Raw genomic sequence first — 20,646 nt, 5'->3', positions numbered from 1 at the left:
TAAGTCTTCAAGTCTCCCATATGTTATACATCATTGTAAAGGAAGGGTAAAGGATAGAAAAAGAACTTAGTGCTTTATTTTATTTGATTAACTGTTATGCAGAAGACTGCGAAAAGTTTATGTTGTATCTTAAATGTGCAATGTACTTAAAGGGTAAGGAATAAGATGTACTTTGCTGTAAATATGTTTAAAGACAAATAACATAATAAAAATTGTTTTAAAATATGTTAACCTTTATTTGCATTCTATAGAAATAGAAAAAGACTTCACTTGATTAAAATGTTTAATATAGGGCCTCCCCGGTGGCGTAGCAGTTGAGCGCCGGGTTCTGAAGCTGCCCGCAGCCTCTGCAGCGCCGGTTCGATCCCCGGCTGCTCCCCGGCCACCTGAGGAGGGTCCCACATGGCGCGCAGACCTCTCCTGCCGCCCGCTGCTCCCCTCAGCAGTGTACTTCGGTCCTTCTGCCTGCTCTGCTCTCTGCTCTGGCTCTGGTGAATTCTCTCACCCTCCCGTGCTTCTGACTGTACCCAGTGCTTGTATAAATAAATAAGTAAAAATAAATCTTAAAAAAAATAAATAAAATGTTTAATATATATTCTCTACTATGATCTCAAAGGAATGTGTATACTACTATAATGAAAGATTTACTGACATTAGTAAGACATTACTAATGAATGTCTCCCACTCTTTTCCTGGCAGAGAAAACTTGGCATCTTAAATTGTATCTAAACATCATATACTCATAGATGAAAGTGTTTAAAGTCATGGTGTTTAAAGGTGAAGTTTATTGTGGATTTCCTGACAAGACGATTTTGGCAACTTTACTATTGGTAAATCTTAATGGAAAGTAATTTTTTTAACTTAAAAAATGGAGTTTCAGTTGGGGATATTAGCCCTTCAGGACTTTTTCTGTCTGTGTATGCCATAATATCAAAACTTGAAAACTGAGAAGACATATTGGTCTTCTTTCAGCATGTACTCTTCACTAAGGTGACTTAAATACTATTTAAAGGATATTATAGAAAGCAAAGGAAGGTTTCTTGTAACTCTTCATCTTAGGGCTTATTTCATGATGAACTTGGACTTCAGATTCTTTGTGATAAAGTTATCTCTTCAGATAACTCAGTTTGATGACGTTATTTCTCTTTATAGTAGTACATCAAGATGAAGAAAGCAAAGAACATCAAAGATGCCCCATTAAAATAAGTCAGGTGGTCAGTGCACGTAACTAGAGGAAAAAGTAGCAGTTTTAGATTGTGTTTGATCAAAGAGGTGATGTTCCCTAAACCCTGTGATGTTGGGAAGTGGTGGGGAGTGAGTGACAGGGGAATGATGATTATGTGATGAGGAAGTGCATAGAACTTTTCCAAATACTTGAATATTTGAAAAATATTGAATATTTCAAATATTTGAATACTTGAATATTTCAAATATTCAAGTGATACGAAGTGATATTACTGTTGAAAAAATAATTTTTTTTAGCCTCCACCAAACTGCCCATGTCCATACCCCAATATACCTCCCTCTCCCAACTCCTCCACCCTTCACCATATTCCCTTTAGGAACCATTACTTCTTTTTTCACATTTTTATTTCTTCTGTTGATTCTGTGTATTTTTTTGGGGGGGGAGGGGATCTGTATTTTCCAGATGAGTAAAAGTATCTGAAATCTGTCTTTCACTTTTTGACTGATTTTACTCAACATAATTACCTCAAGATCCATCCATTTTTGTCCCAGATGCCACCATTTCATCTTTCTTCACAGCTCTGTAATATTCCATTCAATAGATGCTCCACAGTTCTCTGTCCATTCATCTGTTGAAGGGCCTTTGGGTTGGTTCCATGATTTGGCAATTTTTTTTGTGAGTGGCTTAGAAGAACTGAGTTGTAGGCCAGAGATACAGGAGGGTGAGAGGATTTACCACATTGGATCTGCCGTGTGGGGAGCAGAACAGGTGGATTTACTGAAATATGCTGCTGAGGGGAGCAGTGGGCGAGACAGGAGAGGTCTGCTGCGCTATGTGGGTAGCTCCCTGGCTGGGGTTCGAACTCATGCTGCAGTGGCTACGGATAGCTTCATAGGTTGTGTCTTAACCCCTTGCTCCACCAAGGAGGCCCTGAAGAATCTTGACTTATACATCCCCTAGTGCTGTAAGACATGAAAAAGACAAGTGTATAGGATTAAAAATGATATACCATTGTCATCACTAAAAGTTGCAAGGTTGTTAGTTATAATAAAATCATTGTTGCTTAATTACTCTAGAAATCATCACTTATAAAAGTAATAGAAAATAATGCCCATTCATAAGAACAATTACAAAAGAAAATTTTTTTGAGGAACATGAAAGAAGATAAGAATTAATTTAGAAATATATACCATGTTCTTGGATGCAAAGACTCAGTATCATAAAGTGTCTGATCTCTCTAGCCTCTAAATACAATGATCTCAAAAACCCTTTTTCTTGTCAAGTTAAAACCAAAATAAATCCTAGAAATAATACTGCAGAATTGAGGCTGCAAGAGGCAGGGGGTGGGAGCACAGTAGTCTATGGTGCTTGGATGGTGGGTGTGGTGTGGTAACATACATCTGAAAAGGTATGACCCTGTACCCTAAATCACAGACAATGTTGTAAACCAAAGTTACCTCAATAAAAAATATAATTAATTCCCCTTAATAAAAAAATAAACGTCATCTCAATTCTCTGATTTTGTGATTCTGAATAATTCTAGAAATCCTTGAATGCAAATATTAACTTCTTCTGATAAAGATTGAGGCCTTCCTTCTACCAGCTGATTTTATATAAGTACCTTCTCCACTAGTTATCTTGTCAGAGTTCTTGTAAATCTTGTCAGATGACTCAAGTTCTTCATTCACTCTTAATACATTTAAAAGTTATTGTAAATTCTACAGTAGCCCATTCTTTCATGTCTTCTGTTTTCTGACATGTACCCTCTCTGTTTCCCTGTTGCTCCTTTTGGAAGTCTTTCTAGGAAATTAAGGTTAACAAAGAAAGAGTGCTGGAGACCAGCTCCAGCTAGATGTCGTGTCAGGAGTCTCAGAAAGGAGATGACGGCATCGGTGAAATCTTGGGGGGCTGAGGGGAAATGGAGTGAGGTAAACACAGACACCTTTCTTGCAAGTGTCTTCTACTGAGGATCTCAGCGGGTCTTTATTTATACCTTAAGGTGGGTCTTTATTTATACCTTAAGACGAGCAGTGAGATATCATCAACATAAGCATTGAAGCAGAACAAAGACAGTCATTACATATTTTCTCATGAAACTATAGAGACTCTCTTGGTCTCATACCAAAAGGGCACTTCTTTAATCTGATTAAGAAAAACAACAGGGACAATTACTCTCCTTGGTACAACTCATTTTCTAGCATAATCAATTGTCTAAGACAGTACAATATTCAGTAACAATCAATCATCCTGTCAAGCTTTCCTTATTTCGGAGTGGACATGAAAGTCCATTGTTAATGCTTTATTACTAAAATCAACCCATTCCCTAGCGCTCAGTTAATCTAGCCTATTTATCAATTACTTCAAAGTGATCTAAAATAACTCATTAATACTGTTTTAATTCTACAGAAGTCTAACTTTTAACTAGAAATACCTAACCTCCACACAACCTGCGAACTGTTAACCTTTCGCATACACCAGATGTACTGTTGCCACAAACACTTACGCCCAGGTTAGGCTCTGGTTTCCAAGCACAGTTGGTTCAGGGCAGCTTGTTCTCCCTAGTTCTCAGGGCCAGGACATTTCTATCCTAACTATATCTTTAACAATTTTTACTTCTTTTGTGATAGTTCATGCGTAAGAACAATAAGCCAGTTGTCACCTGGGTCCGAATTAGGTTTTCACAAGCCAATTTATAACTAACTTACGTTCGCATTAACCAAGAACAAACTGGAGAGCATTAGCACGCATTGCCATGGAGACTCCCTTATTCAGATCTTCTGGGAAGTGCAGGACTCCCCTCTTCTCGGGAGTCTCCCCCAATGCCTGGACCTTGTCAAGAGACAGCATGGGTAGCGCCGCCTACAGCAAAAGAGCCTAGTGGTTTTGGGAAATGGTAGTCTTTATATATGGAGGATGTACTGTAGACAGTGGAAAGGAAGGGAGTAAAGCAGGAGAGAGTGTAAAATTGGTTATTACCCTGTTTACTTGTCCTTATTCTCTTTGTCAGTTCATTTTTATCATTAGTTTTTATAATGTTTATCATGAAAAAACTCAGATAAAATTAATTTTAGCTTTTTCCCCAGTTCTTCCCTCTTCCTAACTAGAGCGACTAAATACTTACCAGCAATTTTATGTGTCTTTTAATTGCTCTTATCTGTACTTTCTTCATTTATGAATGGAAATTGCCTTTTCTGGTTACTTCATAGAATTGTTGTGAAGATCAGATGGGACATGATGGGAAAGGACTTTGAAAAACTTGAAGTGCTTTACCAAGGGTAGTGGGGGAGGGAAGGGTAGGAATATTACTGTTTCCACCTGAAAGTCTGTAGCTCATTCTGTTGCTAGGTCGCCTCTAGGTAACTGTATTTTATTGAAATGTAAAGAAACTGTATTTTTAAATTTGGAATTCTACCATTTAGTACTCTGGCTCTCTTGCTTTACATTAGTAGGTTTGTACTGTCTTTTCTGATTAGGAGTAGCAGAGTAATGTGATAATACCTTGTGTTTTATTTAATTGCCAGGTGTAAAGTGTGCGTAATGTTTCTCACTAATGACAAGCGGTAGGCCAATTGAGCTGGACTGGAATTACACTGCTCTCTTCTAGCACCTATATCCCGGTCTGCATTTAAGATGAGTTCTGTGCACAGTGGGGAAGTGTGACTGTTAAGTCCTTAGGAGCCATTTAAAGCATTTCATAGCAGAAAACATTTCTTTGCAGTTTTTTTCTTTTAGCATTTACAGTGGTAGTGTTTAATGGGACCATAGGCACCTTTTTTCAGACATTGTAAAAGCAGAGTATGGAAGAGAGGTTTTTAAAAAATTTAAGCCTCTTATAAACCTCTGGAGGTGAATTTGCTTGATTCTTAGAATTTTTACAACAATCGCATACTAAGTTAAAGTAGCTTGCCTTAATTAGATCTTATGAATATCTAAGATAAATTTGCATACACTAAAAAAACGCTATGAAGTTTACTGATGTTAACAAGTTAACATGTTAAAAAGTTAGGCCCCTTTTCCTTTTTTGATATTTCTTAACTTTTTTCCTTGAAAAATATTTTTTCCTTTTTTTGGCAGTAATCTATATGTGTAGGCTTTAGGTTTGTTCATTTCAATCTCGTTGAGTTTCTGTGTACTAGGTATCTATATGCTTGGGAAGGCAGAAATGTATAAGAGAGACACAAATAGAGTTATTTTTAATATAATGTATTTAACAATAAGACAGATAATGTGCTTTGGGAGTGTAGAAGATGGCACTTGGTCAGTACAAGGACTCAGGCAGCAATTTCTAAAAGAGGTGATACCTAAACTCTTATACAAATGGAAGGAGGTTTTCAGAAATGATAACCCAATCATAAAATTTTATGTCATTCTTGCAGGTTCTGAGTACTGGTACTTAAAAGGGTTGTACTTAATTCTGTATCACTTTTATTGTTTTGTTTTTCAACTGTATTAATTTCTATATATTAAAATAATCTGTTTTAATGTATATGCTTTGATACATTTTAGTAGTTGTATGTAGAACATTTTCATCATCCTAAACTGTTTCCTTGTGCCCTCTGATGCCCACCCTCAGACAACTACTAAAATACTTTCTGTCATTATAGTTGTATCTTTCTTAGGATTTTGTATAAGTGGAACTGTGTAGTGGATACTTCTGTAATTGTTATCTTTTGCTTAGTGTAATTTTTTTTAGTGCAGTGTTTTTGAGATACATACATGTTGTTGTATATTGAGTTCATTCCTTCTTTTACTGATAAGTAATTTTCCATAGTAAGAGTATATCTCAGCTTGTTTAGCCATTCATAAGTGGATAGACACTTCATTGTTTCCAGTTGAGTTTTGGCTGCTGTGGAAATTTGTGTACAAATATTCATGTGGATTTGTTTTCACCTAAAAGCCTGAGTGTGATTGCTGAATCTTTCAATAAATATGTGTTGACTTTATAAGAAGTTGCCAAAATATTTTCAGTAGTGGCTGTGCTAGTTGGTATTCCTGTCAGCAGTGTATGAGCATTCCAGTTATGCTGCATTCACGTAAACGCTTCATATTGTTAATTTTCTTACCATTAGTCATTCTAGTGAATATTTGGTGTTTTTCTCTGTCTAGTTTGCATTTCCCTGATGTCTTGTGATGTAAAGCATCTTTTCATTGCTATTGGCCATTTAGATTATTGTTTTTTTTAAAGTGTTTATCATGTCTTCTGTCTATATTTAAAAATTGGGTGGTTTGCCTTCTTGCCCTTGATTTGAAAGAGTCCTTTATACATCCATATTACAAGCCCTTTGTCAGTTTTGCTTTTTCTCTAGAATCTGGCTTGCTTTACCATTTTCTTAATCATCTCTTTCAAAAAGTAATGTTTCCCGGGCCTCCTTGATGGCGCAGTGGTTGAGCCCCTGCCCGCAGCCTCTGCAGTGCCGGTTGCTCCCCGGCCACCGGAGGAGGGTCCCACATGGCACGCAGACTTCTCCTGCCGCCCGCTGCTCCCCTCAGCAGTGTGCTTCGGTCCTTCTGCCTGCTCTGCTCCCCGCTCTGGCTTTGGTGAATTCTCTCACCTTCCCGCGCTTCTGACTGTACCCAGTGCTTGTATAAATAAATAAATAAATCTTAAAAAAAAAAAAAAGGTAATGTTTCCCAAACTTCGATGAAATCTGTTTTAACACATTTTTCTTTTATGGTTTGTCCTTTTCATGCCCTTAGTACTTTTTTATTATCCTAATGTCACAAAAAATTTTCCTATGCTTTCTTTTAGGAACTTAATAATTTTAGCTTTTAACTTTTTTAAAAAGATTTGTTTGTTTATTCATGCAAGAGCTGAGGTACAGGCCAGAGATGTGGGGGGTAAGAGGATCCACCAGAGACAAAGCAAGAATAGAACAGGCCAATTGATGGAAGTACACTTCTGGGGGGAGCAGTGGGTGAGTCAGGAGAGGTTGCTTCCTGGATGGCTGGGGATTGAACTCATGTTGCAGAGGCTGCAGATTGCTTCATAATGGGGTACTTAACCCCTTGCGCCACCAGGGAGGCCCAGCTTTTAATATTTAGCATCATGATCCATTTCAAATTAATTGTTCTATCATCATTTATTGAAAATCCCATTGAATGAGTTTTTGCTCCTTTGTTGAAAATCAGTTGGTATATATGTGCTTTCCTGAACACTGTATTGATTTATTGAACTAATCTTATGCCACTACCACTCTATTTGATACTATAGCCTTTTAGTAAGTCTTGAAATTAAGTCTTCCAATCTTTTTTTTTTTTAAGATTTATTTATTTATGCTACAAAAGCTGGGGTGTAAGCCAGACGTGGGGCAGTGTGGGTAGGGGGGAGGAAGGTAATAGGATTCACCAGAGACAATGAGGAGCAGAACAGGCAGATTGACTGAAATACACTGCTGAGGGGCGCGGTGGAGGAGACAGGAAAGATCTGCTGTGCCTTGTGGGTCAGCTCCCTGGCCCGGGATTGAACTCATGCTGCGGTGGCTGCCGATAGCTTCATTATGCTGAGACTTAACCCCTTGTGCTACCAGGGAGGGCCTCACATTTAGGTTTTTGATTCACTCTGGGGTACTTTGTATTTGGAATGAGATGGAAGTCCAGCTTTATTATTTTGTATATGTCTATCCAGTGTACTAGCTCGTATCATTTGTTGAAGAGACTTTTCTTTCCTAATTGAATGGCCTTCGCATTCTTGTTGAAAACCAATTAGCCATAAATGCTGGGGTTTGTCCTTAGACTATCAGTTCTATTCCATACCAGTTAGACTTCACAGACATGTACAGACTATTCCACCCAACAAAGCAGAATATAATATTCTTCTCTAGTGTACATTGGACCATAAGAATTACTGATAAATTTTAAAACATCAAAATCATATAGATCATCTTCTTTGACCACATGGACTAAAACTATAGAAATTAGTTAATATATGGAATACTTAGAAAATTTGAGATATGTGGAAATTAAAAAGCATGCTTTTGAATGCTTCAGAAATGACTAGGGAAGAAATCACTTGGGAAATTAGAATTAATATGAATGAAAACAAAAGCATAATATGCCAAAATTTAGGCTATGCCATGAAACTATTCGGGAAATACTATATTAAAAATGAATATCTCAGATCAACAACCTCGGTTTACTCTTAAGGAACTAGAAAAAGAAAAAAACCAAACAAAAAGCCAGCAGAAGGAAGAAAATAATAAAGATAGATGAGAGAAATGAATAGAGAATAGAAAAATAATAGATTCAATGAGACCTAAGTTCTTCAAAAAGAACATCAAACTGACTAACTTTTAGCTAGTCTTAGGAAAAAAGAGATGAAACAAATAATTAAAATCAGAAATGAAAGTGGACTATTACTCCCTATTCTACTGAAATAAAGATTGTAAGAGTACGCTGAAAAATTGTGTGCCAATAGGTTGGATATAGATGAAAATAGGCAACTTTCTAGAAACACACAAATTATGAAAACTGATTTAAGCAGAAATAGAAATTCTCAAAATACCTTTAACAAGGAATGATATTTAATTGGTAATCAAATATCCTTCCAACAAAGACAAATCTAGAATTGGATGGCTTCACTGGTGAATTTTACAAAATGGTTAAAGAAGGGTTAACACCAATCTGTATCAAGAAATAGAGGAGGAAACATTCCTGACACATTCTGTGAGTCTCTCATACCTTGATACCTAAGACCTGATACCTTGATACCTAAGACACATTAATGTCCTTTATGAACATGGATTAAAAAAAATTCTCAATAAAATACTGGCAAACTGAATCTTAACAACACATTAAAAGGTTTATAAATGATATATACTACGAATAAGTACGATTTACCTCAGGAATGCAAAGGTTGTTCAACTAAGAAAGGCAGTTCATGAACTACATCATATTAGTGGAAAGAAAGATAAAAACATGCGATCACTCCAGTAGAAGCAGAAAAACCGCTTGATAGAATTCACCACTCTCTCACAGTAAAAACACTTAGTAAACTGAGAACAGAAGGAAACTTCTTTTAACATGATGAAGGGCACATACGAAAAACCTGCAAGTTACTTAATACTCAATGGTAAGATTGAAAACTTACCCCTAATATCAGGAGCAAAGGGATGCCTACTTTGCCATTGCCATTCTCTTGTGACTTTGACATTCTATAATTTTATCTGGAAGTGGTATTTGTTTCATTAGTTTATTATTACTATTTAAGATATAAAAATTCATTTGAAATATTTGGTTACATATTTTGTCTGCTCCATGGCGACATTTTCCTCATGAATGTCCTTTTTAAATTTTCATTTGTGGGGGCCTCCCTGGTGGCTTAAGGGGTTGAGACACAACCTATGAAGCTATCTGCCGCCACTGCAGCATGAGTTCGTTCCCCGGCCAGGGAGCTACCCACATGGTGCAGCAGACCTTTCCTGACTTGCCTGCTGCTCCCCTGCACAGTGTACTTCAGTAGATGTGCCTGTTCTGCTCCCCACTCTGTTTCTGGTGAACCCTCTCACTGCCTGCGCCTCTGGCCTATACCCCAGTTCTTTTTATTTATGCATAAATAAATCTTTAAAAAATTTTTCATTTGTGTAGATCCTATTCCTGTTTCCTCTTGTTTATTTTTGAATAAAGAGGATTTTTCCTATATTACTTTTCAGGATATCGGAAGTAGGGTATCGGTAGCTAGCTGCTGTATTCCAAATTTATAGTGATTTTCTTTATGACCAGGGTTGTGAATATGAATTTATTTTTTTTCTCCTCAGCCAGAGAAGATTGATTGCTGCTGGCACACAGAGCAGGGCAGGCCTTCTCACTGTCTTTTTGCCACACCAGCAGCCTGATTTCAGCCAACAAAGCTTGTTTGCCTGATTCCTAATTTAGTACTGTCTCTACTTCTTCAAACTATGAACAGCAAAACTCCCTCCACCACTTCATGTCCTCTGATTTTTGCAAATGTGGTTTAAGTCTTATACCTCAGGAAGTGTGGTTGAGGAAATGTACACTCCCCTACCCTTCACCCACTTCATTGCCTTATTTTTACCATCTTTCTATAGTTCAGTGTTTTTCCTTTTGGCTTATCGTTCACTTTTATTTCATGTTTGCTAGTTTCATTGGAGATCATGTTTGCACTTATATTTTTTATTCTTTTGTTGCTTTTGGACTAATTCTGAAAGGAGATTTTGACCTTACTCTGTCATCTAAGACCAGAAATACTTAACATGTATTTTTTGTAGTGCTTTGCATATCCGTTTTATCTAAATATTTAAACTGGATTAAATTTCATAATTACAAACTGTGGAATGTGATATTTTCACTATTTAACAAATATTTTTCTGGCAAGTATTTGTGCCAAGTCTGTTTAAGTGCAAATAGTACTTATGTACAAAAGAGTACTGTTTAAGTATGCATCAAATCCTTATAGCAATCCTATGAGGTAAGTGTTCTTTTTATTACCATTTAATTGATAGGAAACCGAGGAATAGTTAGAAATATTAACTTGCCCAAGAACTCTTTTCTCTCTAATGTTATAGGACAGGAAGAAGGGCACCCCAAAACCCTCAAACTTGCCCACTCTGAATAGGTTCTGCCATCTACCACATCAAGACAAAATATACTGTAGTGCGTAAGACATTCAATGGAAATGAACTTCCATGCAATTAGTGTGCAATACAGAAAAGGGGAAGAAAATAGTTTCCAAATCAAGCACCCAAAGTTACTCATCCCCTCGTGGGTAAATGCCCAAACAGCGCTGGCCCAAAGCAGGGCCTCTGAGGCCTGAAAGCCTGCCACAAGTGTAATGCACTTTCTGGTGGGTACCCATAGAAAAGGATCAGAACAACCAGGCAAGTCTGGAAGGAAAGAGCAAAATCAAAATCAAGATTAATGTTGCTGTTGTTGACCTCCCCACGGGTCTCTCACCCACATCTGTTTCAACCAAGCCAGGACCTAAATGCACTTGCGGCTTCTTCACATGTCTCTGCTCCATGTGCCTCCTCCAGGTCACCTTCTTACTCTCCATCCTGCTTCCTTCTCCAGTCTCTTCTCCTCCTCCCTGCTTAGCTCCAGCCTTCTTTGGGTGGACAGGAAACCTGAAACCTCCCCTTTTTCCTGGGAACCACCCTGTTACACTAAGACTGTAGCATTTGTAGGCCTTGGCATGATCTGTTTATACCGTCTGCTAGTGAATCATTAGCATAACTAGATTGAGACCATAGTTCATGTCTCATTCACATTTTTATTCCTAATGCATATTTAGTAGAATGCCTGAAACCCAAAACGTGTAATCAGTGAATGTTGTTGATAAATTATTTTTTATTAGGAGCCAAATAACTTCATCTCTAGACCTGGTAGCTTTACTTGTTCATGCAACTTGTTTTAAAAAAAATTTTTTTGTATTCTCATGTTGTCATTTTGGTGCTGTTACCATATTTGCCTTAAGAATAGCTCTAAAAAGAAAGTCATTGTATCCAGAACAAAATTATAAAGTTTTCTTTCTGAAAGAGTTGTCAATGTGCTAGAAATATAACCACTAGTTCCCTTATCACAGTTTGTTGTCCATGCTAAACATTATTTTTTGTGTCCTGGTATTAGTTACAGTTAAACAAGTTTATTTGTAAAATAACAATGGTCCACTAACTCAGGATAATAAAAATGTAGTGGTCATCTTGTTGTTCATTTGTTTTGATTGCTGAGTTTTATTCCATTGTAAGAATGTATCACTGTTTGTTGATATTTCATCCCTTGTGAATACCTGAACTATTTCCTGGTTTTGGCTACCTATGAACAATAAAGTTGCTTTAAATATTTGTCAGATATTTTGTGGACATATGTTTTCATTTCTCTTGGTAAATGCCTAGCATTAGAGTTGCTATGTCAAGATATATATATATGTTTAATTACATAGGAAAGAGCAATTTTCCCCCAACACAGTTGTGCCATTTAACATTCCTACCACCAGCATGTTAGGGTTTCATTGCTCTGTACCTTCACTGAAATTTATAGTTCTCAATCTGTATGGTGGGTGTGTTTCTCTTCATTTTTAACATTCATAATTATGATTATTGATATCCTATTGCCCCTAACACTATTAATAATTTAAACATTCTGCTTATCCTGGTGATGAATTTCAGAATTAAGGAGTCACCAGGGCACCTTGGTGACACCAACTACAATTTGGAGGTCTATATAACTACCCTCACTTCTGACATGACTGGCAAGATCCAGGGTCCCCAGGATCATGTTCAGATTTGATAATTTGCTAGAAGGATTTGTAGAGTTGACTGGGGTTTACTCAAGGTTATGTTTTTTTTTGTAATAAAAGTGTATATTTTGAAAAGCAGCCAGGAGAAGAGATATATTTGGTCATTTAGATATGATTGATTACCCCTTCAGAGCGTGAGCTAATATCATGGCTTCCTCCTTCTCCCTCCCAGCCATTAAATCATATTTTTAGTATAGACTAAGTGGCATGACCCACAATCCCCAGGTAAACAAAAAGAGTCTTATCAGATATGACATTCCAAAAGGTTTAGTAGTTACCATGAAGCCAAGGGCAAAAACCAACCTCTTTTTGGGCAAGGTTACCCCTTTACTGCACATGCATGTACCCTCCTTGGTTTTTAAAATTCATGTACCCTAACAGTTGTGTTGACTGATAAAATCTGTTATCAAGAAGCTTAAGTGATCTTGGTTCAACCTGTCCTAGGAACTAACTTGCCGAACTGTTTAATCCAAACTTATGAAGAGCCTGAAACATGTTCGTTCATTCATTCAGAAAATCTTTGTTGAAGTTTTACAGTGGTCAGGCACTGTGCTACATGTGTAAATTCAAAGTATACTCATTGCTCTTAGGGAGCTCCCTAGTCAGTTCACAGACAATCAAAAAACTTGAAACAGGTTCTATGTTGGGAAATGCTAGAGCACCTCAGAGGAAAGGTATATAAGTCACAAGTGAAATTTTCAGGGGAAGTCATGTTTAAGCTAAATTTTGAAGGATAAGGAAGATTTAGGTCAAATAACAGGAAAAGGGAATTCAAAGCATAAAGAACCACATTTGGTAGATTGTGAAAGCATGATTGTACTGGTCTTTTTAAGAAATTTAACTGGGCCTTGGGTGTGAATTGGGGGAGTTTACAGGGATGAAGCCACACTAGCAGTCAAGCCATATAGTCAGTAGCCTCTTCTGTCGTGTTAAAGAAATTTAGATTTTTATTCTGGGAGAGATGAGCCATTTTAGAAATTATAGCAGGAGAATGACGTGATCAGATTTGTTTTAGGAAAATTATTTAGAACATGAGATTTCATTGAAGAATTAATCATTGCAGACATTCCTAGTCCTTTCTCTATGATACTGACTTTGCCTTTTTTTTACATATTTAAATTGACTGAAAATTTGTGCTTTTGTATCTTTGATTTTTTTTGAATTATAGAAATAATAGGTGATTTTTGGCAAAAAACATAGAATCAGAGTAGAAAGTAAGAGTCCCATGCCCCCTTCCCTTAACAATAAAAATTTGGCATATATTGTTTGAGTGCTCTTTCCCTGAGTGTTCTTTCCAGATATTTATAGGCACATACAGTATCTTTATTATAGAGGTATATATTAATATGTTTTATTAAATATTTATTTTTATTTTTATTTATATAAGAACTGGGGTATAGACCAGAGGTGGGGGGTGTGGTGAGAGGATTCACCAGAGGCAAAATGGGGAGCAGAACAGATGGATCTACTGAAATATACTGCTGAGGGGATCAGTGGGCGAGAGAGGAGAGGTCGGCTCCACAATGTGGGTTAGCACCCTGGCTGGGGATTGAACTCGTGTTGCAGTGGCTGCTGATAGCTTCATAGTGCTGAGACTTTAAACCTTGTGGCACCAGGGAGACCCTGTATTAATGTGTTTTAAAGATAAAATGAGCTCTGCTTTATATGCTCTTCTGAAGCTTTTTAAAAATACCAGATAATGTAGCTTTGTTTGTAGTACTTATTATTATTCCATTTATCATTAAATAAGTCTTTGTTTAATGATTTCTTTACTATCCGTTAGTCCTACTTTGTGTCTGTTATTCACTGCCATATCATTGGACTCTGTATTGTGGCCTTTGATAGCCATTAAGTGTTTATTATCAGTACATATAGAGCCACTGCATTCTTTCACTGGCCATATAAAAATCTTTTGAATGAATGTAATATGGATTAATTTAAAAGATTTAGTTTCTTTTATTTAACTGTTAAATTTTAAAAATATGCATGCAGTGAAAATGTTAAAGTAGTGTGGCCATTATGGAAAATTGATAGTTTAAAAAGTTAAAAATAGAATTAGCATATGACCTATCAGTTTGACTCCTACATTTGCATCCAAGAAAACTTAAAACATATCTCTATGTAGGAGCTTCTAAACAAATATTTATAGCATTATTTTTCACAACAATGAAGATGTCAGAACAACCCATGTCTTATCAGTGAATGAATGGATGAGAAAATTATAGTCCTATGCTGCATAATGACATTTTGATCAATGACAGACTACCTCTATGGCAGTGGTCCTTAAATTCCTATTGCTTTGTGATGTGTTAGTGAGTACATTACAGGAGTACTACAGTGAGTACTACAGGAGTACTAAATAGACTCAAATAATCACTCTCCAGTCATAAAAGGGAATGAAGTGTTGATACATACATGGTGGATCTTTGGAAACATGCTAAGTGAAAGAAGCCAGACACAAAAAGTCACATACGACATGATTTCTTTATATGAAATATCCAGAGTAAGCAGATCTATAAAGACAGAAAATTAGATTAGTTGTTACTAGGCAATGGAGGAAGGGAATGGAGAGTGATTATTTGAGTCTAGGTGTTCTTCCAGAATGGTTAAAACATTCTGGAAGTAGGGGCTTCTCCGGTGGTGTAGGGTTAAGTTTTAGCACTATCATGCTGTCACTACTGAGGCCTGAGTAGCCTGAATTTGATCCCTACAAGGGAGCTAACCCACATATGGTGTAGCAGACCTCTCTTATAATAGGTGGTGTTTTATATGTAACCACTGCTCCCTGGATTTCGGTAGATCCCTCTGTTCTGCTCCCCACTCTGTATTTGGTGAATCCTTTCAGCCCCCCGGACTTCTGGTCTACACCCCAGTTCTTCTATGCATAAATAAATACAAATAAACTAAAAAACCCATAAAGAGTGACACACATTATTAAAAAAAGAGTTTTGGAAATGGAGACAATTTTGCACATGCCGTAATTGCTGTTGAATTGTACACTTTAAAATGATTAGTCGCATGTCATGTAAATTTCATCTCAATAAAAAATATATATGTTATAAACTCAAATAATACAAGCAAGGATGGAATAAAAGGTCTTCTACTACTCCTGTCAGTTCCTTTCTTCATATGGAGCCAATGTTAAAGCCAGTTTTACTTTAAATATTGCAGAAAATTCTTTCACAGTGATTTCCTCAGTGAACCGAAGTGGGCAGTTTTGCACAGAAGTTTTTTCATTGGAGGAACTATTATAATTGAGAAATGTAATTACCATAACTCAACATCTAAATGTAAATATTTTTATAGGAAAAGATAGAATACTATATACATTATTCTATAATTATTAATTTAACATTGCATCTTCTGCAAAGGTGTCCCCATTAACTAAATAATCCATATTTTCCCCTTTTTCAGTTACTAACTTCATAGCATTTTGGGTAATTTCTGGCCTATCTGTCTACTCATGTTCCATTACCAAACTATTTAAATTACTGTTGCTTTTAAAATAATACCTGGTGGGGGTAGGTGTTTTTAAATATTACTGTTGCCCCAGAATTTTTACAACTATTGTTAAACATAAAACTAGTCTTAATTTTTCCTACATGAACTTTATAATCAACTTATATAGTTAGAAGAAACATACTTTATTATTAGAGTAGGCAAATTTATCTCAACTCCTTAACCCTAAACCCTAGTCTACTTTCTGTCTCTGGACCTGCCTATTTAGACATTTTGTGTAAATGGAATCATATAATAGGTGGTGTTTATATGTAACTTCTTTTACTTAATATAGTGTTTCACTTAACATATTGTAGCATGTATCAGTATTTAATTTTTTTCTGGCTGAATAATATTACACTATATGAATATACCAAATTTTGTTTATCAGTTGGTGGGTATTTGGGTTGTTTCTACTTTCTGACTATTATGAATAACGCTGCTTATGAACATTTATTTACAGTTTCAGTGTAGACATATGTTTTAAGTTGTTTTGGGTACATATCCCGGAATAGAACTGCTGGGTCATATGGTAATTCTATGTTTAACCTTTTGAGGAACTTCCAGACTGTTTTCCAAAGCAGCTGCTCTATTTGCATTCCCACCAGCACTTTATGAAGTTCTAATTTCTTTGCATTATTGTCAACACTTGTTCTTGTCTGTTTTTTTTTTTTTTAGAGGCATGTTTATTTATTTATTTATTTGTTTGTTTGTTTTCTTTTTATACATGCACTGGGTACAGTCAGAAGCGCGGGAGGGCGAGAGAATTCACCAGAGCCAGAGCGGGGAGCAGAGCAGGCAGATGGACAGAAGCACACTGCTGAGGGGAGCAGCGGGCGGCAGGAGAGGTCTGCGCGCCATGTGGGACCCTCCACCGGTGGCCGGGGAGCAGCCAAAGATCGAACCGGCGCCGCAGAGGCCGCGGGCAGCTTCGCAACCCAGCGCTCAACCGCTGCGCCACCGGGGAGGCCCTGTTCTTGTCTGTTTTTAAAGAGATTTAAAAAAATATTATTAATTATGCATGCAAGAACTGGGGTGCAGGGCAGAGGTGCAGGGGGTGAGAGGATACACCATAGACAGAGTGGGGAGCAAAACAGGCAGATCTACTGAAATGCACTTCTGAGGGGAGCAGAGGGCAGGACAGGAGAGGTCTGCAGGAGAGGTCTGCGGGCCTTGTGGGACCCTCCTCTGGTGGTCGGGAGCAGCGGGGGATGGAACCGGCACTGCAGAGGCCGTGGGCAGCTTCACAACCCAGCGCTCAACCGCTGCGCCACTGGGGAGGCTCCAGGGAGGCCCTATTTTTAAAGAGATTTTAATGGAAACTGATGTTGAATTTTAATAAATGCCCTCATCTTATATGGACATTATCAGAAGATTTTTTAACTTTGCTCTCTTGATATCAAATGATAAATAGATTTGCTAATACATATGATACTGATTTTGAGTAATTGTCATCTTGGATTTGTTTTCTGCTTCTTAATAGGAAATTGCTTAATAGACATGTAATTGTTTAATAAAAACTAAAAATTCCACAGACAATTTTAAAATTAGCCGATAAGCATGCTCAAAATAAAAGATTTAGTTGCTATTTTCTTGCAAATGTCACTTTAACATCCTTATTTCAAGAGTTACATCTAAGCTTAAAAGAGTAGTAAATACTTTAAATATTTTTTATCTTTTGTAAAAGATAAAAAATACCACCTCCTTCAAAATGTAGATAAGTTTTCAAATTTTTTAAATGGTGAAATTATTAGCAAGTTCATTTTAATTAGTCTTTCACCTGGATATTTATAGTGTATAGGGAGATTACATATTTGGTAGCATTAATAATAATTTCTAAGTCCATTATTGGAAGATGAATCTCATTATCACAAATGTTGAAATGTGAAAAGTACTTACCTTAGAATCTATGAAATGTATGGAAAGGGTGCTCACATGTAACTTTTGTAAAACAGTGGTATGAAGGAAATGATTTAAGTGTTTTTTTCCATGTTGAGAAACTGATTAATATTTGGTTTTTAACCCTATTTTCTATAATGTGCTCTATGGTGGTTATTAAGATAAATATTTTTAGTGATTACTATGCTAGCAGTAGCTAACAATTACTTAGTTTTTACTGTGTGCTAAAGACTACTTTGAGCACTGTGCATATTTCAATTAACTAAATTTTATACTCTCCCTGTGAAGGCAATACTGTTACTATACCCATTTTCTCAAGGAGGAAATTGAAGCACAAGAAGTCAAGTGATTTGATCAAGGTCATACAGCTAGTTAAGTGTGGAGCTAGCGTTTGAATATAGATTGTCTGACTTTGAGTCTATGGCATGGCCTCCCCGGTGGCGCAGCAGTTGAGCGCTGGGTTGCGAAGCTGCCCACAGCCTCTGAAACACCGGTTGGATCCCCGGCTGCTCCCGGCCACCAGAGGAGGGTCCCACATGGCGTGCAGACCTCTCCTACCCCCCCGCAGCTCCCCTCAGCAGTGTACCTCGGTCCTTCTGCCTGCTCTGCTCCCCGCTCTGGCTCTGGTGAATTCTCTCACCCTCCCGCGATTCTGACTGTACCCAGTGCTTGTATAAGTAAATAAATAAATCTTAAAAAAAAAAAAATTAAGAGTCTATGACGTCAGCAATATTCCTAGGAACAAAGATGAGTGAAATATTATCCCTTCCCTCAACACTGCTTACCAGGTGGTATTTGAAGGTGTGTTGATAAATTTACATGAAATTATCGTTATGCTTTGGTAATGAATTTTCATTTGTGTTTTTAGGACATTCAGTCAGAAGAAGGCTGCTATTGAAAGAGAGTATGCACAGGTAAGCTCGGTTATAGAAGTCTCTCTCCTAGGTCTACCTCTCTGTTGACGTAAGGGCATATAGGGTTGTTGGAGAGAAGTCTTGGTGTCTCTTTTTCCCCCTTTTCTTTTTTCTGGCTGTCTCATGCTGATTCTCCTCTTGCTCCATGTGGGTCTTCAGGTGAGGAGCTAAATTGCTCCTTACAGCAGAGAGGGCTGTGAAGCTTATGGGAGAATAAGTGTTTACAACATTTGTAAAGTATAAGTATAAATAATGATGGATACATTTTACAGATATATATATTCTCCCTTATATACCCCCTTCTCTGCTGTTTTATGAAAAGCTGATTATTTTATTTGTTCGGTTAGGCATTTATTTCTCATTAGGACCCACCCTGCCGATAGAGAATGATGTACTTTCAATAGATGGTCAAAGGCTATTTTTACGGAAACTTAAAGCATTTCCTCCAGGTAGCTAAATGTGTGTGTTAAGAAAAAGCTATGTTGATGTATCCTTTTGTCGTTATGTAAGAATAAATAATTATTCTTCCTTGTACAAAAATATCTTAACATAATTTGGAAAAATTTGCCCTTGTAAGCAATTACTTTCTATGTGGAATAGAATTCTAAAATTGATCCCTCCTCCCAAAATTATGACAGTGATATTTATGACAAAATTTAAAATATACACAGGGCTTTCTTGGTGGCCAGGGGGGCTAAGACTCAGGGCTATCACCACTAATGCCTGACTTTGACCTAAATTTGATCCTTGACCTGGGAGTTAACCCACACATGGTGCAGCAGACCTCTCATGTCTGGTCTGCTGCTTCCCCTTAGCAGTGTATTTCAGTAGGACCACCTGTTTCTGCTGCCCACTAACTCTCATGAATCCTCTTACCTCCTGCATTTCTAGTCTACACCCCAGTTCTTCTACACAAAACCAAATATTAATTAAAAAAATACATGCAGGAGAACATTAGAAGGAAAAATACCTAGAAAATGTTGTACATGGTAACCATAGTTACTGCTATTGTCACTCATAAGTAATGAAAGGGGGCATTTTTTTTTTTTTTGGTACTTTGTTAGACTTTGACTTTATTTTATTCTAAATTTTATTGTAGTTAACCAGCTGTTGTTTAGTCTTTATTTCATTTGGTAGCCTTAGAAGGGACCAGTCTATTCCTTTAAAGATATATAAACTTGTTAATTCATTCATTAATTACTGAGTGCTTGTTATATATCGGGTGCTTTATATAGTGAATGGCATCAGTTCTAATATCTAATATCAATATTTAACCTTATCCTATGCGTATGTAATAAGTACTGTATTGATAAGTAACTAATTGAATCCTTGCTCTATACTAGGTACTTTGTTGATTATTTTACTTGTTACTTAGTCTAATCCTCTTTAAAATCCTGTAAAATAGTAACAGTTATTATGCCTTTATAGATGTATTTCCATTGGGATCAAAATGTATGATCTGCTTTAAAATTTAATACAAAGTGAAAGTTTTTGTATCCTGTATTCGTCTGTAACATGATTTAAACATATATTCTTATATAACATGTCACTTATGAAGAGTGACAGGTTCATGATGAAAAATATAAAGTATCACATTCAGTTGAATTTCTCAGAGGAAAAATTAAAAGCGGATTCCTATTTTGGCTCTCCTAGTTATCACTTCCACATTTCTAAATAATAGGTTTATAAATCAACTGATGCTGCTTTATCAACTCTAAACATTATTGCTTGATTCATTCTTATAACAAATGAGAAATTAGTTTCCTAAGCCATTTCATCAAACCAGTGAGTTTCCTGTGCCTCTTTGCAATTAACCTCTGTTGCCCATGGGAACCATTAACTTTATCTGAATTTATCTTTTTTTAGACATGTCATAAAAATGTATTCTTAACTGTACG

General features: G+C 36.7%; 1 protein-coding gene across 2 annotated transcripts in view; it reads left to right on the top strand.

Moving 5' to 3' along the window:
* FCHSD2 (FCH and double SH3 domains 2) overlaps positions 1-20,646 on the top strand; it is a gene marked incomplete at both ends in the record, with an annotated part of 210,848 nt that overhangs the window by 24,794 nt on the left and 165,408 nt on the right. For both annotated transcript variants that reach the window (XM_084241012.1, XM_084241011.1), the window contains one exon: positions 18,703-18,748. In XM_084241012.1, coding sequence (XP_084097138.1) covers positions 18,703-18,748 — 46 coding nt within the window. The remainder of the gene's footprint in view (positions 1-18,702; positions 18,749-20,646) is intronic.

This window comes from Talpa europaea (genome assembly GCF_964194135.1).
Source record: "Talpa europaea genome assembly, chromosome: 1".
Taxonomy (NCBI): domain Eukaryota; kingdom Metazoa; phylum Chordata; class Mammalia; order Eulipotyphla; family Talpidae; genus Talpa; species Talpa europaea.
Note: the sequence above shows the minus strand (reverse complement) of the source record. Positions and strands in the feature narration are given on the sequence as shown.